This window comes from Malurus melanocephalus, unplaced genomic scaffold (genome assembly GCF_030028575.1).
Source record: "Malurus melanocephalus ecotype Western Australia unplaced genomic scaffold, MMel_1.1 scaffold_90, whole genome shotgun sequence".
In the NCBI taxonomy this organism is placed as follows: Eukaryota; Metazoa; Chordata; class Aves; order Passeriformes; family Maluridae; genus Malurus; species Malurus melanocephalus.
The window spans coordinates 1,220,660-1,246,594 of NW_026623322.1; the positions used below are offsets into that span (position 1 = coordinate 1,220,660).

The following is a 25,935-nucleotide window of genomic DNA, read 5'->3' on the forward strand; positions in this document are numbered from 1 at the left end:
ATTGGAAACTGGTACCTCTGTTCCTGACTTTCCTCTGCTATTGCAGCCTTTAAAAGGAGGGAGTGKTGATAGCTGTGTCTGGGCTCTGAGCACCCCAATAGTCATTCAGGGTTGACTTTTAAAAAGATTTTCACAAACACAGGAATAGGATAACATGGTTCTTGCCAGTCAGCCTGGGAGCGCCCTGACAGTGAGCCGAGGATAAGATAAAATACAGGAAACCTCGTGCAGTTCAGACAGACTGCTCAGTTCTAAGGTTTCAATGATAACTAAAAGGAAATGACCAAGCTAATGTCTTGCCCTGTAGTTATGATTCAGTCCCAGCTGTTTGTTTCTTTCTGTGTGTCTCCATTATCAAGATGTTTGTCTAYGCAGTTGTGAATTCAGATCTTAGCAAATAGATTTGTCCTTGGAGAAGAATTCCCCGCCTTCTTGCAAGCTTCCATTTGGATTCAGTATGTTCTTCCTTGCCCAGTCTGACTGTCAYCCAAATAAACCACTCAGACAAAGCTTATGCATCACTTCCTCTCATAATTTTAGACAAGCTAAAGTAGTCCTAAAAGGCATTTATGTTCATATCTGTATCCATTTATTTATTTATGGTATTTTTGCACTCACACCCACCCACCCAGCCACCCAGCCACACACACACACATATAATTGTGTGTGCATGTGCCTTCAGCTTCTGTGCAGTAAAATTTTGTACATTTATGATCAGTGTAACTAATGAAAGAATAATTGCGAAGCTGTAAGGATTGTAATAAGTGATTAATCAGTCACAAGAGTACACATCAGTAGGGTATTTTATTAATGATCCTTTTTATAGTGGAATTTTTTCATAAAATTGATTATAAGCTTTTGTGCTTATAGCTTGCAGTAAAATATCCAGTGTGGTATTCCTGTAGCGTCTAATAACCATTTAAATTTGTAACAAGCAAATGTAAGTATTTTAAAAATGAAAAATGCACCCAGGTATTAACAAATACTTAGTGTCAATTACCGGATACCGGTGTCAAGTATCAGTTACCTGCTCAAGGTTTTCTTAACCTCATTGAGAAGTATAAGTGCTCCTGAAAACACAACGATGTTTGCATTAATGTGACATTTTCTTTTTTATCTACAGTTAGAACTAACTTTCAGCTACTTGGAAATCCAAGGAGTAACTTCCAATAAACCGGGCCAGGTGAGTGTATTCTAGATAAAGGATACTTGTTTGCTCATTGTTAAATCTGTTCCAGTCAAGGAGGTGGTGCTCTAACATGCAGTCTTCCCCATCCACTGAGCACACTGTGCATTTTTATTCTAGCATTCATGTTGGTCTAAAGTCTTAACACTAAGAATTTAAAGAGCCAGTTTTAAGAATGTGTTGTGCAGGTGGAATAATGCTAAGAAGTAGATTGGGTTTTTTCTAGTTCAGTGTGGTGCAAGTTTCCATTTGTGTTCTAAGGGGATCTTTTTCTCAGAGCTGGTAAGGCAATGGTGGCTGGTATACAATCATCACCACAGAAGCTGCAGTGGCTTCTGTGGTGAATACCTTTATGGGAAAGCCAAAAGCTGCTGCCTACATTGCAGGCAGAAATGCTTTGGTTTCAACTATTCTTCATGCCTTTACTGTGTTTAACACAAAATATATTTGACAGCAAGTTACGTGCYCAAAAAAGTAAATGTCAAGGAGAAGGTGCTGAAAAGAAGAATGCCTTTACAGMATTTTTAATTCATAAAATGAGCATGTTGACAAGATTTGACAGTTCAATTGAATCAAAGTCTTCATGTGTTTCATGTGTGTTTGTCTTTTAAAGAGCTTTTTGRGAATGGGAGTGCCTGAGATACTTTGAACTCTGAAAAGCTCTTATTGTATTAACATGTCATTTTTTAACCTGTCTTTTGAAGCTTTCCTTAAAGGAGGGGGGAAAAAAAGGCCAGTGTTTTTAATGGGGACACATTTGTTACATTTTAAGATTTTTTGGCTTTTTAAAATTTAAGGTACTAAAATGCCAGGTACTTATTGCTAATTATCCCCAGAGGCACAGACAGTCACTGTTGTAGCAGACCTTACAAGAGATTTTAACAGAGCCAATGAGATTCACTTTTCCAAAAATATTTTTTAAGGTTTTTCATGTTTACAATAACCTGTGTTTTAATTGTGTGAAGCTTATAACTGAAGGCAGGAAGAATCCTAGATTATTGCTTGTGGAGCAAATGATATTGTTGCAGTTTTCCTGCAAACAGCATATTATAGCTGTCATATCAGAAGGGTGTAGTTTTGTGCTAGGCATCTTGCAGAAAGCCATGAAGAGCKCCCCTCTGTAAGATAAGTGAACAAATGGACAGAGTAATATAAGGAAATGTTGTGCTAATATTGGTGATGATGAAAAACAGTAATAAGTTATTCTCCCTTAATAATAAAGTCCCTCATTCATCATCCRGGAATGCTGGAAAGAGGCACAGAAAGGAGTTGAATCAGCGGTAAAAGGTGTTGAAAAATAGTCTCAGTGTGCTTTAGGGATAATGCAGCCTCTTCTAGGATTATCCTSATGATGACCCCAGACATGAATTTGGAACCAAGAGAGCCCTGGGAACCAGTTTCAATAGGAAGCAATCTCTGTATCATACTGCACAGAGTCCCCTCTCCTGCTGCCTGTCTGCACTTATTTATTCCTAATGTTACCTTCTCACTGTGTGTGCGCAGCTTCTCATCTAAAASAGATTATGACTTGGGCTGTGCTAACTGCTCACACTGGAGTAAACAGAAACATTACACTGCTTCCTGTGATGCAGCCRAAAGCAGCAGCAGCAGAGCTGCTGTGTCAGTCATACGCTAATCTGATTTGATTCTGAGCACTCAACAGCTAAGAGGGATGGGCTGCAAAAGGGCTTTATTTATCCCCCTTGCTCAAGCACAGATCCCCTGGACAGCAGGACAGTTATGCTGGCTGAGTTACTGCTTCATCTGTGCTGAGGAAACACAGCACCACAGCATTTGCTTAAACAGCACAGAACAAAGCATTAGAGCTTTTCCAGAGGATCACTGCCATTGCAGACTTTTACTTTTTGCTGGAGGAAACAGGCACCCTGCTCATTCAATAGTTTCCTGCCAGGCTGTGCTTGCTTCTYCTGGTGTTCTGGGACATGTTTCAAAAGAGGACAATGCTGTGAAAAGTTCTTGGTTTTCAAAGTGTCAGCTGAGGTCAAGATCCTTTGAAAATTGTATTCCCGTGGGAAGCAGAGCACTGTTAGAAAAAGCAGAGTTTGAGTACRGGGGTCTTGTACATTCAAAAACAACTCTCAGAAACATTACCTGGAGCGTTGCTGTGTCATGTCTTGAAGAATAACAGATTCCTATGAGCACGGGAAGCATTCAGCTGGTGTTCAAAATGCTTTCCTTTTTAATTCATCGACATGTATTATATGATGCACACTTCTCAGCCTCTTGCACTTATATTTATAGTTGATTATGGAAACTGAGAAATGCAGCATCTCCATGAAGATGGCATCCTCAGAGGATGTGAACGAGGTGCTGGCACACATTGGGACCTGCCTCAGGAAGATATTCCCTGGACTCTCACCYGTGTAAGTATCTTTTAGGGCACCTCTAGTGGGAACAGATTGTGTGGAAACAATGACAAGCCACCCCTTCTTGTCTGCTGGCCTCCCTGCCCTGTTCTCAGAAATGCGCTGAGATACACTGAGGCTATGAGAATGCACTGAGGATATGAGAATGCACTGGGGATATGAGAATCACCTTGAGGCAAGCACTAAGTTTTTGCCCAGGTGTGTGACAGAGCCAGGACACAGTGTAGAGCACAGGTAGACTATGTGTGGTCTTGTAGGGTCATAAGAGCCTTTGGTTTGAAGGGGGGTGCAATTCTTAGGTTTTCATTTTACTCTTGTTGCCTCTCCAGCCTCAGGTGTAGCTTAGATTCTGTCTTTTTGTTGTAACTTGCTCCATTTTTTGTTTCATTTTTTCCCACCAGGAGTAAAATCTGAGTTGGGAGAGGAGGGAAAAAKTCAATTTATTTCCAATAAAACAATGCACATGGTTGTGAGCCTTGTTCTTCAAAACTGAGCCCTTGGCAGCCTTGTCATATACTTCCCATGGTTTAACTGACTCCTCGGATCATTTGTCTCCTTTTCTGGCTTTTCTTTTCATTGTTTTCCTTATTTCTTTGGTTTTCACTCTTACCTGTGCCTCTGGATTCTGTTATCCTGCAGCAATTCTCAGTAGCTTTTCTTCATTTTTTAAATTCYTTTTTCTCTGTCATTGCCTCATCTTCATCACTTGCTACCAAGTCCTGYAGCTCTACTGTATTCTCTTCAGCTCCTGGTTTTTAGCATTATTACAAAAAATGGGCTGTGGAAAAGAGTTTTTCCACACATGCTGATTTTTGTAAATGAACTTTAGTAACAGTCGTTAGATGTAAATTTAGCCTGACCATTCACATGTTTTATTTTGGGTGCATGTCTTTATTATTCACCTTTCCTGTAGGTGGAGTAGGAAATCAAGTTCATAAACTCTGGATGGCAGTTTYTTTTCCTTGTTTCTTTTTTTATTTCTTTTTTCCACTTCTAGTTTGAGCTCTCCCTTCAAAGAGCGTGAATACAACTGAGTAGAGTTGCTATAAAACCTCAATAATGGTGTKAGAAATGCAGACAAAGAGAGTAAATAGAGCTGCAAGAATTTGTGCATTTCTCTGAGTGTTTATGAAGGCCCTGAACTCTATTCATGTTTTCTGTGGGCTTTCTTGAGAACATTGCTGGACATTTTGGTTAGCTGCATGGGGAGCTTGCTTCCCTGAAAAGAAATCAAATTTCTTGCTCTCCTCTCAGATGGCACAGCTTTCCAAAATGAAGGGATTGGAGTTGTGCAGATGGTGTAGGACCAGAACAAGCAAGAAGGGGGGAAGCRGTTTCTCCAGTTATTATCACTTATTAATTCTCTTCTGCTCCACTTCCCACACTCTCAGACCATCTTGCTCCTTATGGAATTCTGTCATTTATGAGGCAGTCTTGCCATTCAGAAAACCAGATAATTTTATTTCTTAACAGGCAGGAAAATATTCTGCCTCTTTTCTGTCTAGGGAAGGAAAATGCGACCAAATTATAAAGATTGGAGCTGGATATCAAATGTGGCCTATCAARAGGCCACATGGAGCTGCTCAGCACTTTGCACCATGGTGCTATTTCTGCATAAAAGCAGTGTATTTAYAGCAGTGGTTTCAGGGTAACCATTAATACCACATCTTTTCCCTATTTTGGGCATCCTGGTATCAGATGAGGGCCACAAGTCTCCTTAGCTTGAGTGATCCTGAAATACAAAAGGGTTTAGTTGGTCCCATAGTCACAGGATTAATCACAAGAAAGGGAGAAAGAAAGAATGAATAAATGTTACTCCTGCTGGGCTGCATAATGATGTGTGTGCCTTTTAGGTAGGAAAGTGAGTTGTATTAAACATGGTAATTCTTCCTATACACTCATTTAAAAATGCTCTTAAAATAAAAAAAAAATGTGTTTAAACATACTTTCAAAGCCATGAATTATGTTTTCCCCCTCTTTTCCATCTAGGAGGATTATGAAAAAAGTAACTATGGAGCCTTCAGAGAGGCTGGCTAATCTCCAGGCCCTGTGGGACAGTCAGACTGTGGCAGAACTTGGACCTTGTGGTGAGAATGAATTTAAATGCTTAAATACAAAAGGGCTGGAATTGCAGTGTCAGGAAGCTTAATTCTATTTCTGGCAGAAGCTTGTAAAGGTGTAATTAGTTTTAAGGTGTAATTAGTATGAAGCAGACTTCTGATTGGTAGGTGAAGGCACTATATTAAGCTTTCTTGCAATTTACCAGGCAAAGATAGGGTAGTCTCAGTTTCTTTCATGAGCACAATGGCCACTCTTCTGAGAGGAAAAGAGAGTGAGTAGAGAAAAACTGAATCTCTAAGTATTAAAGTATCCTTTTAGATGTATGTTTGTTTGCTTGTTTGATGATTATGTGAAGAAGTCTCTCGGGTTGTTTACAGGAGGCTTCTCGCAGATGTATGCCTGTGTTTGTGACTGGCTCGGCTTTCCCTACAGAGAAGAAGTGCAGTGGGTAAGTGCATGTCTTGTTCTGAAACTCTTTTCAGCTGCCTGTACTAATGATGAAAGAGCAGGTAAATCCATAGTTCTTGAAACCAAAAAAAAAAGAAACAAAAACCAAACCACTACAATTCTGTAAAGATGTATTTGGTTATGTATTTTTACCAGGATGTTGATACGATTTATCTGACACAAGATACCAGAGAGYTGAATTTGCAAGACTTCAGCCACCTTGACCACAGGTAAACCACATGCAGTAATCATGATTATTGATGAATTTATRTCAACTAATATTGTTGAAGTGGGATGGCCCCATAGCTGTTACTGGAATGTGTAGACCTGTAAAATGACCATCTGTGCCATTTTTAGTTTTCAGCACAAAGCTACTGTTTATGCAAAAAAAGCCCCATGGAAACCACATTTCATTCAGGGGCCTGAGAAGATAAATATATTTTCTTATTGGAAGCAATCCAAGAAGTTGGCAGATAGATGCTTTTCCTGTGATGGTGGATATAAGAGCTTAAATTCAGTAGATAAAACATGCAGCTACATCTGGTGGGCAAAGAATAAAAGAAATTATGAAGCCTTTACTTCTGCAGAATCTTCTCATGGTGTACACAGTGAAGGAAATTAATTTTTGTCAGCAAGTCAGTAGAAGGTTTAAGTTGTTCAACTGATTTCCAGCCAGTTTTATCTTTCCTTATAATAGCTGCTATTAAAAATATGTACTTCCAGAAAGGAACTAATTGAGGGTAATTTTGCTGTGAGATGCTGAAAATCAGCTAAGTGTTGTATTTAGTTTGCTGAATTTAGCTGGCTGAGAAAATTGGATTCTGAGAAAGTTGACTCTGGAGATATTACAAGTTGGAGAAAATGGGAGAGAGGCTTAACCAAAATTCATCATTATACAAAGGAAATTGCAAATTCAAGAAAGTGTAAATAAGAAAGAGCAATTGTTTCTTTGGGAGAGCCCAGTGAAAGAATTAAGAATGTGTCAGAGGTACGATGTTAGGATATCATAACAGAGGGGCTGAACCTGGTGGCTGGTGAATGAGACTATTTTGCTACAGCATTTTTGCAGCTTTAAGTTATCTGGTATGTGAACTCACAGAATACCCCRTTCAAATACTCAGCTCAGCTTCTGTGACAGCTTTTCACAGCCTGCAGAGTTACTGAGCAGTCTGTGTTGGCTAATTCAGAGGTAACTCAAGGCTACAGGGGTGCAGCTGGTGCAYGGCAGATGGAGCCAAGGACTCTCCTTGGTTAAACCTTGCTGAGAGAAGATATGAGGAGGAATACTATGAAGCACAAACAAGTTTGGGGCAAGATCTTAACAATAATTTAAACATTTGTTGCAATATGTGAGTGATGAGAAGACTGTGGGGCATTCTTAAAAAGTGTCCTGCAGATACCCAGCCTCAATAGAAATGAAGTGTTTGAACAGATAATTAGGAATAAAGAGTAGCTAGAAGTGTTTTAAATATTAGAACATCTCAGCTGGTGCAAATGAGTTTGGCTTCCAGAAGAGGAAATAATGGRTTTGTTGTTTTAGAAAAGCTTTTCATTGAAATACACCTTAAAAATTGATGTTGCTGAAGAAATATATTTCTGTTGTTAAGAAAAGTCTTTATTAAGTGTCTCACAATTGTCTTAAGCCCAAAAATTCAAATCTGTTTTGGAGACATTTACATGTCATGGAATCTGTCTTGTGTTGAGAGCTTCTACATGTTGAGGACTGAACTAAGGAATGTTTGGGATTGAGATTTCAAGAAAATTAAAATTTTAAGAAAGCCWAAACCTTGTTTTTCACTAAAAATACAAATTAGGAATTGAAATTCCAGTCAATTCAAGAATGTATGTAAAGCATTTTCCAATATATTTAAGACAGTGAGACTAATATAAATTCACARTATGCCATTCTACTTCGGATTTTGAGAGATTATTGAGTATCTCATCCACCTGATTTCTGGGATTCCTGAACCTATAYAGTTTATATTGTACAGTAGATCTGAAGCCAGATAGGACAGGTTCTTCTGTTCCCTAAATGCAGRGGCTATGCTTTGCAAAAATAAATAATTTGTGTTTTTCCAAGTAAAACATTTCTGCTAAAGGTCAGCATAAGATGGCATGAATTATAGATGAACTTAAGTTCCCAGAGGGTCACAGCATGGCTTGCTGCATGGGAACATGACTCCCGAGGTTTTATCTGAAGTTATGTTGTGTTGTGAACCATATAATTGTTTCACCAAAAAAAAAAAAGACTCTAAGTTAAAAGGGCTTATTTGATATGGTAGCATGACTTTCATCTGTGTAGCATATGTTTTAGCTTATTTGGACATTAAAAAAATCTTAAGAAAAGGTTTTTTTCTTTGTGCTGTTGAGATTTCTTGCCATCTTAAATGCACTGGGGGACAGAGATGTTGAAAGCATGAGATAAAYTTGAATGTTGTTGAGGCTTGGAGAGATAGTCTGCATTCCAGAAGAACAGAATTTGTTTTCATTTTAAGATGGCACAGATATGTCTTTTATAAATATTACTTTATTCTGKATGGTAATTTTAATTAATATAATCAGCTGAATGCAACTTAATGAGGGTAAGTTATGAGAAGACCCTGCTTTTGGAACTGGTTCTGAGCTTTCTCTCATATCATATTGAAAAAAAATTCTGGGTATTGTTGATACCACATCTTGAGCGTAATAGAATAAAGTGAATAAAGCAATACATTATTTTGAAAAGAAAAATTCAGTAACAAGAATATTGAGGTTAAGCAAGCTTAAAGCAAGAGAAGGGTAGAGGTGAATTCCTGAAGGGGACCCTCATTGATTCAGAAGAACCTTCAAAAACTGGAATAATGAAAAAAAAATTCGCTCCTTAAAATCAGTTGTTAGAATCTGATAAAGCAAAGTTTCTGGAYAGTAAGTAAAGCTGCTGCAGAACAGGCAGGGGTTCCATTTTCTGCAGGCTTGGGAGTAAGGGGAATGGGGGATGTGGWTGGGGGGGTTGTCACTTGGTGTTTATGGAGGTCCCAGAGCCTGTGCTTGTCTGGAGTTTGAACAAACGGGCCTTGGACACTGCAGAAGGTTAAATTGTTCAAGCAATATTGTTGCAGCTGGACAGGAATATTTTAAAACAATTAAGGCCAGCTGATTTGCAAGTTCTCCTCTTTAAATATTTTTTGGAAGAGTCCTATCTCTCCCACTGAGTCTGAGCACCCGTTGTCATCCAGCCATTTCCCTCCCAAGCCAGAGAAGGAAAGGGGAGAAAGGCACAGCCTCAGGCAAGCTCTGCCTGCAGCCACTCTCCTGCCCAGGAGTTCCTGAGCTCTTGCCACCCCTCCAAGCTGGCYTAGCATCTCCCTGGTAGTGTRAACACTTGCAGTTGATGATCCCCARTCATTGTCCCTCTGTTCCTTTGAAGGAGCTGGGCTGCTGCTGGCAGCTGCTCGTGGTGCCTTCTGCCTTTTTTGGGGGGTGGAGGTCTGCAGCGTGAGCAGCTCTGCTCCTCCAGCCTGCCCAGTGTTTGCCCAGTTTGTGCTGCCTGGTTACTGCTGCATAAATGTGCCAAAATTTCACCTCAAAATTTGCTCTTATGTTCATTCCACTTCCAAGGMAAAGGCACTGGCACGAGAGGCATCAAAGCTGCTAATTCATTACCACCTTACTGATCTTGCCAGGGGACCATAAAGGAGGAGAAAACCTCTGTGTGTGTGGACATTCCATGCTCCATAGAAAGGTCCCTGCCTGCCCAGCCCTAACGTTTCACCAGTTAGTAATTGCTTTTCATGGAGCTAAAGTGTGTGTGTGTAGGGACAAAAATGGCACAGGTGGACAGAAATAAATCTGTACACTTCACGAAGCTGCTAAGTCTCTGCTGTGCCTGTGGAAACGAATTGAACACACATCGTGATGTGTGCTGTGAACAAGATGGAAAGATGGCTTAAATCCTTGAAGGGCACCCCACACAGTTCCTCTGCGGGAGTGTGAAAATGGTCTATTTGCATCAGCTTCTCAGTTGGTGGGCTACAGTCTTTTGCTGCAAAATGCTGCACCTTCGATCTGTTACCTTAGTGATGCTCGTTCTTCCAAATGTGGCGAGTGCAGTTCCCAATATAGCCGATGGAATGCTTGGCCACGTGATGTCGCCTTGTCTCCTGGCTTTCCTGTGTGTTTAACAACCACCCTGAAGTGTCTGTATGTTTGCAGAGGAAAGCTGGAGGAGAGGAAGAATAAAATGAAGATGGGAGAAGGGTGCTGCATGTTAAACGCAGACCTTTGCCTAACTGCATAGGTGCTGAATGATGAGCTGGGAGGTCGTTTGGGCCAGCTTATAAAAGCCAATACTTCTAAATTTCTCCCCAGAAAAACTGAGGCTTGAATGGTGCTGTTTTGCCGGTTTGATAAGTTAGTTTGTGTATGTTACAGCTCTTTATTTCATTATAAAGACAAGGGCTTTTTAAGGAGCTTTTAAGCCTCCGTGGAGGTGTATATAAGCATTTAATATGCAGCACCAAAGTGATCCGAGTGCTGCCCTGCTAAATGGTGTGATAGTGCTTGATGAATGATTCTGCTGGGGGTGGCGCAAGGACGTGACATTTATCAACGTCTGCCATTGGAGAAACTCAACAGAGGGAGAGCAGATCGCGTTAAGAGGCTTGGAACAAAAAAATGGGAATAATTTAGAATTTCATTTGTGAAATCCCTTTTACAATTAAGGAGGGTTTGTGCTGAATGTTGCATTATCCTTTTGCAGGTCTCCCGTTTCCTGGGGGGATTTAACTATAGAGATGAGACAAGGAGGTGWTCTCTAGAAGCATTCAGTCATGGAATTACATTAAATCATCASACTGCCAAAAAGCTTTTTAGCATCATGCTAAATTATAATTAGAGGTGATTAAGAAGCTTAAACATGTCACAGGCTGAAGAAAAAGTTATGCTGAAAGTAAGAATGGCAGCCCAGACAAATTCCTGATTTTAAAATTCATGCTGGAATGGATGCCAGTTGGCCAGGCAAAAATTTTTATTAAAATAAGAGAAAGGCACGCAGCTGCTGCTGATGGTTTTTTAGAATGCAAAGCTTTCTATAATGGGGATGGTAGGCAATTAGCATTGCAAAACTRTGGGGAATGAGATATGAGAGAACACTTAAGAGATTGTTTCAAATGACAGTTATATGAAATGTGTGTAAAAGTGTTTTTCTTTTTCTAGAGACTTAATACCTATAGTTGCTGCCCTGGAGTATAATCAGTGGTTTACAAAGCTGTCCTCCAAGGATCTGAAATTAGTAAGTAATAAATTGAAACAATATATCTACATCTACCAGGCTGTGCTGTGTTTTAAAGGATGCTATTACATTTTTAAAGTGAAATTTTTTAGGCAAGTACAACTGGGCAATCCATTAGCAATTTTTTTTCCTTTAATCATATCAGGGAAATACAAACTGTTGTATAGCMAACTCGCACCGTAAAAACATTGCTRAGAGTCAGGTCTTGTCAAAAATTCAACTAATATGGTTTGAAAACTTTGTTAGGTGATAATAGTAGCTCATAAAACTGCTTCACTAGGCATTGCTGACTCCTGCAAACAATATTAGGTGCTAATAGGAAACTAAAGCAGCCAGAAATCTCAGTTGCTTTTTGCAGGTGAAAAAAGAAGCCAGGATTCTGGGTTTCTTTCCTTGYATATAAAGCAGTATTTTCTGTGTAGTTTTCATTGCAATTTGATGACTTTCTCACCCAGCTTTCTGAAGCTCTCAMGTATGGCACTGGTATTTTTCCATATCAGTTTTCATTCCTAAAAGCAAAAAAGGGCATACCTTGAGAAAAGGGCCAGGAAAAGCAGTGATCTGGTGACATTTTAAATATATGACAATAAGCTATTTCTTCTAAACTTGAAATTTTATAGTCACAGGTGGAGTTRGTGGTTTGCTTGAGAAATAGCTTTCATATGCTTGCCTCCAGAAGCTTTGGCCTTTACTATTTAAGTTTTGTCTTGTTTAAACTGATGCAATTTTATTGATCTGTCAAACTCTCATTACATTCCTAAGCTATCATTTTCCATGAAAATTCAAAATAAACTTATGTGATTCTTGGCAAAAGAGTAGGCAAAAAGCTTATTTCTTGCTGGGACATCTCTCTCAAAGTTATGCATGGAATGAAGCTGGTGGTATTTTTAGTGCTGTTGTAGTTTGCTGTAAAAATCAACTTTGTTAAAAGGYACAATGCAATTAATCAGTTTCTGCTTCAGTGAAATGAGATAGTTTGCTTAGTTAGAAGACTGGCTGGTRTAGTTTGTTTAGAACAAAACCTCGCCCTATTATCTATCTGAGATACACTTGTGTGGATTTTTAGGGGTTTTTCTCATAGCAACTTTTCTATGGAAAACAAATAAACTTTGTCAGTCTGGAAAATGCATCATTTGCTTAAAAAACCCAACCTCTTACCTTCCACACATTCCATTTTGAGTCAAAAATGAGGAAAATGTAAATTGTTGGACAGTAAATCCATGCCATAAGAGCACTGCCAAGGGTCAGTATGAGGTCAGACGTATCCGGAGGCCATCGAGTGCATTGTTTCATGAGTCCCACCCTGACATTGTGTTTGATAGACAGGACCCATAGTGGTTTTACAGTGCAGGCATGAAGCTTTCCACTTGTAGTTACAGTACTGTAGAAAGATTGTGATAACATTCTGAATTATTAAAATAGRGATGGCAAAGAAAGAATTGGGAAGATGGCTGAGTTGACAGTCTTCACCAAAAATTGTCRACCTTTACTATGTAAAGGATTAATAAGATTTTGCATGTGTGGTAGAGCATGTTTATTTTGTTTAGGGTGTTTTCTGGACATTCAATTAGTTTAAAAGTAAAAAAACCCAAACCATGAAAAATACACAAGCTAGAAAATGATATGTCAAGATATGATTGTCACGTTGTTTTTAAAGGCAGATAACAGAACATAACATTCATGATCATGACTGAAATTCAGCTTTGGATATCACATGAGTGATACATCAGTGCGAGTTGTGGGTGGAAGAAGTCAAATCCAGAAGCAAAATAAAAGTTTATAATTAAAGGTGATGAGGCACAGAGTTCATTACATRGCTTTTGAAYGATTAAGGTTTTATYTCTCTGTTTAATTGAGCAGAGCAARCAAAYTCTTTTGTTGTCATGTTTTGTTCATGGTAYCTGCAAATATTCATGTAAATTCTAGAATTCAGCAACAATACTATCAGGAGATGGGATTTGCTTCTGCATAGGCCRTAAGAATTCATAAATGTACTGGCCCTTAAACACTAGTCCTTGGGAGAATTTGGAGGATCTTTAGTGAGGGTGCTTTTGCTCCTGAGCAAATTTTTCGGGAGCAAATTTTTTTTTTGCCTGCCTTGTAACATCTTTCTTTGTGTTCACTCGTCATTCGTGGTCGGGCTGTATTCTTCTTTGCACTAGTTACCACGTTTTCTTGAAGGATTAACATGAATATGAATAAGACTTCTTTTAAAATTAAGTCACAGTTTTTTCTGAACCACATGATTTAGGTTTTTTTTACTGTCATAAAAATTCTGCCCCTTTTGGTTAGGTGGCCAGGTTCATTACTTGCTTGTTTTTAGTCTGCCTCCTGCTTTTCTTGAGTCTTTTCCAGAAGTCTTATGTTGACTCTGCTGGGTGTTTCTGGTATTTTTACTTCTTATTTATGTATAACAAGAAGACGGTCATGGCCTGGATCCCATTACAATGTACAGCTTAACTCAATAACTGTCTGTTCCGTGTTTGTGTTCTTTAACACTGTTCTGTCTTTTCTGTGGCAGTCCACTGATCTCTGTGAGCAGATACTGCGAGTGGTGAGTAGGTCCAATCGATTGGAAGAACTGGTATTAGAGAATGCCGGGCTTAGAACGTAAGTAATTCCTTTGAAATGTCGCTTTAGATGCTGCTTACTCCACTAGAAGGGATGTGTGATGTATGTTAGCCAGAATAAGCATTAAAAAAAGCTGTGCTCAATGTCTGTTTAGTTSTGAGGAGCCTGTAGTCACAAGCTTTTTATCAGGTTTTCCAGAGGGTCCTTGTGTCCAAGAAATCCCTTTAAATTGGTGTTTTTTAAGATTCTGCCTGGAGAGTTGGGTTAAGTGGAGCAAAATGATTGAAAGAGAGCACATAAACCTTAAACCAGCTCGTACTGCTCCTCTCCAAATGTGGTTCCAATAGAAGCAACAACACCTTTCTATAATTAAAAAAGGTTGGCTTAGGTTTTGTTAAAAAAAAAAGCATTATGTTTTTGTTAAAAAACTATTCCATCTTGCATAACACATTATTGTTGTTTCATTTCCAAATGAGCTGATATTATCTTAAGGGGGATTACTTTCTGCTCAAATGTAATAGGACTTCTACATTAACAACCTTTTTKAAGAAAGTAGATAAGTTTAAAGGTTTGCCATAGACTTAGAAGGAAGATACACAGAAATAAACCATACAGTTTAATCCTTGCATATGTTTTAATACAGTGAGTTGTGGTTACTAGGTATTTGCTCTTTTTCCCCCCTTCACAGGGAATAGAAGCAAACTTGAAGTTACTTCGAGCTGGGCTAGTTTGTACTTGTAGTGCTTCTTTTAGTGTTAGGGTAGTGTCCAAGACAATGTAGACAAGACAAACTGCCGAGCTAATGAATTTTTTGTTTAATTAAAATAACAGTGGAAAGATGGAGTAGTAAAACACTATTCAGAATTACAAATAAAAGGAAATAAACACAAGGAAAATATTTGGTGTGACTTACATTGTTTCCTCTTCTGTTGGTTGGGTCTATTTCTCCTTTTTAAAATGAACTTTGTGTTGAAATACCTTTAAAAGAAAATTGCCTAAATGAACATGAGAAATTTGAGTTTGAGTTTGGAATAGCACCCAGACTTTCTCTTTCACTAGTGCACTGCTTTAAATAGCTGTCATTCAAAYATAAGCCCCAGATTTTAATCTCATTTTTCTTCCAATATGTGCCACAAAATCTAGTGATAATCACTAATATTGAAGGATATGTTGACTACCTTTGCATATTGCCTACCTTCATTTATCACAGTTGGATTAACTGATTTCAGTTTTAACAAGACTTGACTGATAATCAACTTGTGACTTTGGTTTTTGTGTCTCCAACTCCATAGAGAGTGTTTGGCATTGTGCCTTGGTGTGTATCTGTTCTTATCAACAYTGTCTGTCTGTTTTTGCCAAGGATGCATTGTCAGTTTTGCCATTTTTCATGTCTGTGTGCTAGAGATCCTGTTGTTGCTTCGTATCTTCCTTCCCGTGGCTCACAGACCAGTCATTTTTAATGAGCTGTGATAGAATGCCAAACCAGGGTTAAGAAAGAGCTACTGAGAAAAAAAGCTGTAAGAAATAACCCAAGCAGCTGCAAGAGCATATTTCTTCCTGCAGCAGTGTCGGTTTAAGACGATTCCTTTCTTTTCCACCTCCAGCCACTCATCTCTGTGACTTGGTTTGGGCCACAGCCTCATAAACACTTGTCATCCTCCCAAATGATGAAACAACTACTACTACTACTACTACTGCTGCTATTGTTCAGTAGCAGTAATAAGCAGGACTAGGGAAGCAGGAACTTCCTGTTGGAAGAAACAGGATGTCAAGAGAAAGATGCTGCCCGATAAGATTTGTGCCAGTTTAGATGATCTTGGTATTTTTATTCCTATTGCTGTTACTTTTAACTGCACATAAAGGATGCAGTTTAGCTTACATTGGAAGGCTTCAATGCATACAGCAATCATTTTTTGCTAAGTGTTTTAACTAACATAGGTGATGTCCAGATTTCAGGGAGAGGAGAGTAATTCAGGCTGACCCAAGAAAATGAGCTTGAAAAAAGGATGAATCCCTGAGGCAATTTAGAGGAATGAGATAATATGCGATAACCAGAATATTGATTTCTGAGCAGGCAGCTCAGCTGATTGTTTAGGCTGGACTTTGGTGTCTTCCAGGCTTTGCAGCTTGGCCTGAAGGCACAGGCTGTATATGGGGGAGCAGTCCTTGGCCTGCTCTTTCAGGAGATGCTAAATTTCAAGGACCTGGATATCAGGAAAAGATTCTTCCTCCAGAGGGTGGCTGGGCACTGAAAACAGGCTCCCGAGGCCACTGGTCATGGCCCCAACCCTGCCAGAGCTCAAGGAGCATTTGGACAGCAACTTCGGGCACATGGTGGGTTTGTTCGGGTGTCCTGTGCAGCACCAGAAGTTGGACTTGATCCTTGGGAGTCCCTTCCAACTCAGGATATTCAGTGATTTCCATGGAGCTTCAAGATAGACCTTCCAGTCTGCAGAGCTTGTTTGCAGGAGCTGGTGCAAGTGGTTTATTTGTTGCACCCAGGTGCTCTCTGAAAGCTGGCAGGCAGAATGTCTGTGCCTCTTTTCACACCATCCTGTGCAGCCCTGTTCTAATGGGGGTGGACAGCTGTGAAATGGGCAACAACAGAAGTGCCTGTTGCTGGTATCCAGAGAGCCTTTGGCAGTGAKGTTGAGTCTTATCTTCCCTTTCTTGACAGGGTCTTAATGTCCTTAGAYCTAATAGTGTTACTTCCTCCCACACATCCTCTCTGTTCTTTTAYAGGGATGTTGTCTAGACAGATCTCAAGGAATTGTTTTGTCTGAGATTTCCAGATCGGTGGTATTCTTACCCTTGATGAAATACTCTTAGTCTATCATATATATAGTTAAATTGAATCTTTTTGGGGCTTTACCTCCAAGCCTGAATAAGCTCATTCARYCAAGCATGGCTGKGTAATACMTATAKAGCAAGTTTGATGTTTTATAGAAARTTTCAGCCTTACACTGTGTGCTCTGTTTGTAAGTGTGCAGCCAAAAGAAGTAATAAATTTTATRACTTGAAACAAATAGTGAACAAAGGAGGGGAAGAGATGTTCCCCCATGAGCACAGCCAAGGTGCCTCTATTCATGGCAGAGGCTGCACAGGGAGTGTGTGTTATTTGTTGTATTATTTTTTCCAAAATGAGCCTTGGAGSCCTGTGAGTCTAGTGTAGATAATCCAGTGCTTTCTGGTGACAGTCAATTTGCTGTGCCTTTGCTAAGTAGTTCACACACACTCTAGTTGCCCAAAAAGTTTGGGTAGTCCTGCCTATATTGCTGGCAAAAGCTGGAGCASAGTTTGTAAACAAGCCTGGAGGTACAGGCAAAGTACTGTAATGACAAGAATCTGTTAGGGATAAAGGAAGAGGAAGAGGAGGGAACTCCTCAAGAGGAAAGGGTTTGTTGCTTTTTAACTCAAAACCTCATTTTTCTTGGCTGGACATGAGGAGCTTTATTCAGCTGCCTAAGGGCAGGCATCTAGTGCCACTTGAAATGCTGGAGGATTTCCAGAGTGTCAGCAAATGTAGCTGAGGACCTAYAGGAGGTTCATAGTCTTCTGTAGCAGCAGCTTTTAGCAAAGCAGGAGACCCTGGGGCCTGTCAGGTGGCAAAGTTTCAAGTCCAGAAGTTCTTTTTGTTGAGTGTTTGTATTCACATGCTGCTTGTATTTTAGGAAAAAAATATGTTTTTCCTGAAGGCAGCTCTTCATCCTGCATCTGCAGTGCTGGAATCGGTTCTAGCCCCTGAAGGACAGGGGGTTTCAAAGGACAGGACATAGGGTTTCAAAGGAAAATAAGCTTCCCTGGAGCATCTCTGTACTCCAGTAAATTTTGAACCTGCAGATAACCAAAAGCTATTGAGGCTATTGCTGTTCAGTCTTCTCTCTTTTCAGATACAAGAAGAGGGTGTTACCTCCACTGTGGCTCTTGGTACAGATCTTGATGTTAGGCAGGACCTGCTCCTAGGAAAGAGGGCAATGTTAGTGTTTTGGTAATTCTCCATCACTGACCTACAGGAGAGAGAGAGAAATAAGGAAGTTCAAGAGATGTTTTTGCTTTCTATCTTGGTGTCTAACTTAGGTGAAGAAAGAACTCTGAAGTTATAGCCCCACTTCGTCAAAAGCACACAGTAGGTCTAGTCCCATATTACATGATAACTTCCCAATTGGTACRGGAACAGATTTGAGGATTTGTTTTAGAGCTCATAAGACACCAGCCTTGTGACTTAATGCAAGGAATGTCTCCAGCAGTCTGGCAGTGTGGTGTGTGAGAAAACCCAAGCTGGCTTTGAGCAGAGTGCTGTGGGTGCTGGCAGCCCAGCTGCAGCAAAGCACTTACAGACAGGGCAGTGCTCCTTTGCCTCTCCAGTGGGTTTGGTACAGAAGCCATGCTACCACATCCACCCACCCCTGCTGGTTAAGGGTACTTCAGAGCTGTCTGTGCTACCTGGCCTGGCTGTTGTCAGCMATGCAGAACTGACACATCTCTCTCRGATCCATTRCTGGGACTGTGATCAGCCAGTCATGCGCTTTGATGCTTCTCACTGTAAAAGAAAGCAAAAGATCGGTTCATCAGTGTGCTGCTGTTCTTTGAGAGGGCTATTCCTGCTGTTTTATAAGGTTAGAAATATTTCTGGATATGCTGCAAAGCCCTTCTGTTTGAGTGACTATTGGCAGAAAGCTGCTGCAAGTGAGCAGGATGGCTTGTGAGTGAAGGAGGATGTGTAAGTCAAGGTGGTGTAGATCTCCCACYACTGTGGCGTGGAGAGAGGTGGAAGATGTGCTCAAGTTATTCTGTGTAACTCCTATTTTATACCTGCAGATCTCTGTCAAAAGCATTTTGGGCTTTGATTGAATGCTCTTCAGTCTCTTAGCTCACAGAATGAATAAATAATGAAGTAACCCCCTGTGAAAGAGAGCAAATCAGCCAGATAAGCATTGTAGAGAGCCATGAGGAATCAGTCAGYGCTCTGCAGTAGCACAGGCCACTTGTGGCCAGTAATCCCTTGATGCTTTTAAGCCTTTGAATGTGCTGTTGACAGAGGAGATAACAGGATGGATTCCTTCTCCCTCTCTTTTTTTTTGCAGAGATTTTGCACAGAAACTAGCCAGTGCCCTAGCCCATAACCCCAACTCAGGACTCCATACGATCAACCTTGCTAGCAATCCACTTGAAGATAGAGGTACTGTAACATTTACATTTTTCTCTTTTTATAAATGTAATAGGAGGATTGTTGCTGCTCTGTTCAGCTTTGCCTGAATMATAGGTTATTGTTTTGTCCATAATGCTGCTGTAAATTTCTGTTGTTCACAAATGAGAATTGCTACTCTTTTTGATTTATGCATATCCATTGGTGTGTTGAGAAATAATTTAATGTCTTAAACCAATCCTGGATTTTAAAGGAAGATAGAACAGAGTGATTGTTTAGGACTAGAGAGTAACAAGAAAAAGTGGTGTGCATTTTTAAAGGCATTGTAATTGCCTTTCAATTTGTAGTTGAAAGATGAAGCACAAAGCAACTTTGTTTCTTGGATTACATTTTTCTGGTGGTTTTGTGTTTTTATTTCAGCCATAATGCCGTATTTATTTTCAGTATGAAAATGATTCCTTTTTCTCAGCTCTGTGCTAGCCTGTCCTGTTGTGAGGTCTTGGTGATGTTCAATAATACTGGCATAACTGGCATTCTTATGGAGCAAAGTGCTGTTAACTCCACAAGATGGAAAATCAAGCTGAACAGCTCAGCTTTTCTCAGACTAGGCACCGCTAGGCATGATTTCAGTACATATCAAGTCATTCCTCTCCCTTGTCTGCTCTYTTTTCACCCAAGAGGCATTTATTTTTAAAATAAGGTTACATTCTTTCAGTCTGGAGTTGACCCTTCAGCGCTGCCCATGTGAGATTTCCATTTGCTTCACTTAATGCATTCCAGGCACACAGTGTTCTGGGATCAGACTATCTTGTGCTCCTCTTGGGCCAGAAGAAAAATAAGARTTTTACACAGTGAACCTTTTCTTCTTTTATTTGGTTTGTTTGGGGGAAATTTTCTATTCTCTTTGCTGTCATGATTCAAAATAGAAAAGCTGTTCATCTTGGTTACAACATGATGGACTCAGATTGTTGTTAACACAGAATTTTATAGGTGTCTCTTCCTTCTTGCTGGTTCAGTGAGGAGAAAAATACCTGGGAAGGGTTTTTGTTTTCCTGTCTACTTCTGTATCACTCTCCTTTTGACTAGAAGCAAGTATGATAATGTTTTTGTTTTTAACCTATTCTGAGTCGTTTTTTATTTGAAATTGTTCACATGAATTGCTTTAACTCTTCTGATTACCTYTTGCCTGCTGATTATTGCTTGTCCTCGTTAAGAATTCATATCACATGAAAGCCAGTGCTTTGCTGAAGAATGTTATTATTTCAATGTGCCATAGGCCTAATGCATTTGACAGAAATTTCTGTTGTAAGCTGGAAAACAGGCTGTTGCATTGTTGATTCTGCTTTGGAAGAAGTGTATTTAGATTGTGTTATTTGAAAGGGATTTTTTCAAAACAACTCATTTTTATCTTGGAAGCAAAACAATTGACCAAACATGGGGTACTCTAGAGTGCAGGGGATTTTTTTTGCTTCTTTCAAACATATCCATCAGGTTGCTTTCTTTGCAACAAACCCATAGATTCAAAGTACTCTGCAGTATCGAATGAAATGCAAGAAACTGCAGCTTGGAGCAATTAGTAGGGTTTTTTTTTTCATTATTTCAGCCTCTCCTATCAAATATGTAATTAAGATTTGACCTTTTCATTAGAGAATTAGATAGGYTATAGAATACTTAAAGAGAAATTAACTATAAAATTGCAATAGGCAAATACTGCAACTTTTCAGTTCAGGAAAATTTTAAGTGTCCTGTGGTTCTGATATTCCCTGGTAGGTTTGACTTTGGTGAAATGGAGTGGTAGGAAGGATTTCACAAGTAAAAGTGGAGATTCATACCAACATATGGAATTTGGAAAATACCTTTTGAAAGTCACCTGYAGGAACTGGAAGTTCAACTAGATGATTTTGCAGTTCTAAGGGAAATCACAGAGTTGTGTGTTTTTGGAGAACAACATATTGTACTTTGTTTAAACACAAACATACACTAAGCTATTATACATTGTTGAGTACCTGAAAGTGAAGGCATTATATTATGACATTAATGAAATTTTCTGTGTTCCAGCAAGAGGGGAAGTGGGTTAAGTTTTCCTAAGGCATAGGACCTGGCTTCAGTTTAAATGTAGAGCAGTGTTTATATGCAACTATTTTTTTTTACTGAGAGCAGTCTCTTCATTTGTTTGATTAGCTGTCCTTTATGGTACTGTCAATATTTGTGAGACTGACTACCTGGAAAATTTATTATCAGTCTTGTCTTGAAAAATCTAGCCACGCTGAAGTGATGGAAGCTTTGCTTTAGGCTTTGGTAAGATCAGAATTTGATCTCATATTTTGTTAAAAATAATGTAAAACAAACATAGTGAAGCCTAGTGGTACTCAAATTCCAAACTGTGTGCCTGGATACAGCTAATTCCACTTCTGCATTATAACTCTCAGCTCTATTATGCCATTAGCAAAAAATGTGTGACTTAAAGGCTGTTCAAGGGCCTGAGTAATCAGAAGCAGTCATTCTTCTTTGCTCTTAAATCCTGTATCTTATAACTTAACCCCCAGTTCTAGTAAGATGTTAAAATAGTTCAGCTTGGCTAGAACAATAACTGACCTGCAGATTGTTACTAAATGCAAAGATGATAAGGTAAAAMCATTTGCTGCATGTCTTAATCAAAATGTTTAACATCAAAAATTACATTTGGGGTATCCTTAGTGATACTGATTGTASTTATAGAGCTATGAAAGGAAATCCTATTAGTATGATTTGATTCATTCTTGCTGAARATTGGTAAAAATTCTGGTTATTGTACTTTGCAGTAAATAATTTCAAGGCCTCATGGGTCTAATATTTTAGCAATATAAATAAAAAGCAGTGTGTTGTTTTGAGCTGCATGTGTGTTGCACCTTTCTCTAACATATGCAACATGCTTTCAGAGAGAGCATTAAAAAAAAACCCTCCCACAGTATCTGCAAGGTAGCTGGCTCTTWCATTATCAATGATAAGTAAAACCTAATAAAACCAGAGTAAACAAAGGTATATGGTCTACAATTTCATAGACTGTTTCATGTCTGTGTATGTGGAAAAGGATATCAGTTTCTTAATTTACCACGTTTTCAATCAAGTAAAAGGTTTTATCCTCTTTCTCTTTGCCCCTTTCTCGCCAAGTAAGTTGCTGGAGAGGACTGTATTTCACAGCTCAGGTTAAGCCTGGAGTTTCTATGTTGATTTATTGCTCTAATAAATATTTCACGGCTTAGTTCCATTGTTATTTAGGACRTGCCCTCTTAATCAAATTTCAACCTTTTGCTTAAAGTGGAGCATTAAATTTATGGAGTGGGGAACTTGGACTCACTGAGTAAAGGCTTTAATGAAAATGGTTTTTTTCTTTTGTTGAATTTGTGCTGAGATAGTCCAGTCTGTGTCAGCATCTTAATAGGTTTTTACTGTTTAGGATTGCAAGTGGTTGTGGCATTTCCAAGCTTTTGTTCTGGCTGGTAGCCTGCAGGCTACGTAAGGGAATTAAGTGTCCATTATGACTTGGTAGAGGTTTCAGGGTCTTAGGGCTTGCCTCAGAAAAAAGGGTGATGTTAGCTAATGTGGGTGCCTTTCTTGCCTTAATAGCTCTTCCTTTTAAAAGCAAATGAAAATAGTTTGAAGTTTCATGTGAAGCACCACTGTTGGGTTTTAGTTCGTGCTTAGAGTTTTTAAATTTTTTTTTTCTGAAACAAAAAGCTTCCAGATTTTCCAAGTGCTGACTGTTTGATGTGTGTAATAGCTTTGCTTTGACTCCTTCTCAGATGTATGTGTGTATTATCCAGTTTTTAAACTAATTAAGAAAGATTACTGATGGTTAACATAATTCTCTATCTGTTCAGTGGTTAGCAAAGTAGGGATCTTGATTATGTCAGTAATTTCCAAGGTTTTGGATCATAAAATATCAGAGCCCACCTGCACAGTGAGTKCAGTTCCTGCTCTGGTGTCACCAGTGCAGTTTGCCCGTGCTGAGATTTGCTGGGAAAACCTGAGGTCACACAGTTAACCTGAAAACATCTATTTTGTTTTTGCTCCCCTGACAGGTGTGTCATCTTTGAGCGTCCAGTTTGCAAAACTTCCAAAGGGACTGAAGCATTTAAATTTATCTAAAACCTCCTTGTCACCTAAAGGTATGTTTTATAAATATGCCTCYTTTTCTGTTCTGAAACTTTCACACTTACATAGTAATAATACTTTGTCTTATCAGATTATAAACAAATTAATTTTGTAAATTATTTGCTTGCATTTTCTCAACAGTGCAACTGCTTTTTTGCAGTCCTGGGTTGCTGAACCATGGGCTGGGTTCTGGGAACCCTTCAGCACTTGGATAAACTCTGACTTGCTTCTGTAAGAGTTAAGATTGAAATCTGTATTGTAAAGGAAGATTAAAATTAGGATTAATGTAAACAATGTGATTCATATGTGCTTCAAAAAAATATCTGAAGCAAAAATGTGTAGGGAAATTTCCAAATAATTTGCACACAGTTTTTTTTTTTTTTTATGAAACTAAGCATTGTGACAATGGCTGGTGAGTGACTTGCTCTTTGTTTTATAATTTACAAATTTCTGATTTGATATTGCAATTGAAATGTTTGTGTTTTTAAAAAGTGATAACAGCAGTGAAACACAAGTCAGAAGCTTTCAGGATTTTTTGCATTTCTGTTTTACAAATAATAGACACAGTGACCTCTTAAACAGACTGCAAAAACCCAGGGTCTCCTGTATAGATGATGAGTGTTAAAAATAGAAAAACCACACATTATTGCTTCTTTTTCRTAGATGTTGATGACCTGGAAAAGATGACTGAGTTAACAGCATGAAGGACATTAGTTGATAACAGATAGATGCCCTTTTACCCTCTTAATTACTGCTCTGTGAAGTGCAGATTCTGTGTTTTCCTTAGCTTCGAGAATTGACCTGGGAAAATATGGGTGGGGTAAAAGACTTTTTTTGTTTTATTATGAATGCCTAATGGCTCTTGTTATGCTTAAGTAAACAGTAAATCCTAGGGTGAATTTATTAAATAATGATTTTCACTAAAAATAATTTATTAAACTCTGAGGTTGTTGTTTTCTACTGCTAACTCCATTTTTGGTGACAATCAGTTAATTAAAAATCTTGACTAACGTAACACGTATTCTTGAAATGAGATATTTGTAAATTTAACACAAATTTGTGCAGTTCTGGTGTGTTCATTCATTCTGTACTTTTCTTCATGTGATCTGAAATATTTCAGCAAGTGATTGTGAAGTTTGAGTCAAGAGAACACTCTAGCTACATTTCCATCTTCCATAAAGAATAAATGTCAGCTTGATGAAGTTCACCCACACAGCTCTTGTCAGTGAAAGTGAATTTTGAGGTTATGAAAAGAATTTGAAGATTTTTAGCATGCTTTTAAAAGATGATCTTTAAGCAAAAGCTGAAAATAATTTCCRGTATGTCTAATACTGATGTCACATGAATGACCTTCAGAGAAAAATGTTACCATGAATGTTGTCCCATGGCCAGCTCCTCAGTATTCCTTAAAAATAGTATATGCCACATCTTAAAATGGGAATTCTTACAACCCTTACAACTCTGAAGCGACTCAGGTTGTTGCAAAGCTGTCTTTGTCAATTTTTCTCTAACTTTAGAAGACAGTACTGATTTGGTTTTAACTTGGGAAGCTATTTTTGAACTTGTAATACTTTCCGTGGGGAAAAGTATTTTTCTCTCTCTAAAAGAGACCTTGGATCTTGGATTCAGTAGACTCCAAAGTGCATGGATTTTTTCCTCCAGCCTTTCTTTTTCTTTTCTTTTCTTTTCTTTTCTTTTCTTTTCTTTTCTTTTCTTTTCTTTTCTTTTCTTTTCTTTTCTTTTCTTTTCTTTTCTTTTCTTTTCNTTTTAATTTATTTATTTTGAGCTTTTCAGAAATTCAGAACAACCCCTCACAGGTTTTGACCTTATTTTAAAAGTGCTTTCTATTTGAGATAAGTTTCTAAGATTGACAGGGGAAGTTCAGGTGGCAACTTCCCAGCTGATCTTTCTTCAAATATTGTATCTCAGAGTTCCTGAGAGCTATTAACAGTCTGAACCTCCTGAGAGTGGTAAAAGAGCATAGAAGATTGTCTGCAAATGAAAGTGAGATTACTGTTAGAGTATAGCATGAGGTAAGGTGAAGTTCAAACATAAATTTATTGATTTGAAGATTCTGGTCAAATGGAAAATTCAAGTATACTCATTCAAAGACAGAGCTTGCTTTTGTGAGCCCAAGCCAGRGGCTAATTAAAAAAAACCTCAATCACACTGTTTGCCTTCACTGATGTGGTTGATTTTGAGCAGTTGGCCCTTTCTTAGCATGAAACAAGTAGCAATGTTATGAATTTTTTCTTAGCACTTCTTCTCCCTCAAATTCAGACATTGCTTTTGCGTTCCTGGGATTGGTTCTTGGTTGTACATGCTGAATTACTGATAGTTWAACCCAGCTGGAGCCCAGCTGACAACCAAGTACCATCAAGCAACCAGGACAAAATTACATTTGTTCCTATTCCTTTTTGTTGATTGTGAATGCTCTTGACAAGGTTCACAAAAGTGAATCCTGAGCCATAAGGTCAAATGTTTAAATAGAGCTTTTAGATCTTTCAAAGTTTCAAAAAGCATTAGCTTGCTGTTTATCTTCAGCAATAGGATGGAGATTAAACAACACAATCTCAGGCTAAAAGAAAAATGACACTGAGTGGAAAAGATTTGAGACTTGACAAAGGTGTTGCTGTTCTTTGATACTTTTCAGTTTCAAAAGCCTGCTGAAACCAGGAGCTGTACTACTGACATGGGAGACTTACTTATTATTTGAAAGCTCAAATAAATTAAA

At 38.7% G+C, this 25,935-nt stretch overlaps 1 protein-coding gene across 2 annotated transcripts in view; it reads left to right on the plus strand.

Annotated features, from left to right (window-relative positions):
- Nucleotides 1–25,935, plus strand: part of CARMIL1 (capping protein regulator and myosin 1 linker 1) — a 189,946-nt gene that overhangs the window by 82,109 nt on the left and 81,902 nt on the right. For both annotated transcript variants that reach the window (XM_057368331.1, XM_057368330.1), the window contains exons 4-12: nt 1,124–1,183; nt 3,449–3,570; nt 5,563–5,660; nt 6,012–6,082; nt 6,238–6,311; nt 11,275–11,350; nt 13,872–13,960; nt 19,006–19,100; nt 23,129–23,215. In XM_057368331.1, the coding sequence (XP_057224314.1) occupies nt 1,124–1,183; nt 3,449–3,570; nt 5,563–5,660; nt 6,012–6,082; nt 6,238–6,311; nt 11,275–11,350; nt 13,872–13,960; nt 19,006–19,100; nt 23,129–23,215 (772 nt within the window). The remainder of the gene's footprint in view (nt 1–1,123; nt 1,184–3,448; nt 3,571–5,562; nt 5,661–6,011; nt 6,083–6,237; nt 6,312–11,274; nt 11,351–13,871; nt 13,961–19,005; nt 19,101–23,128; nt 23,216–25,935) is intronic.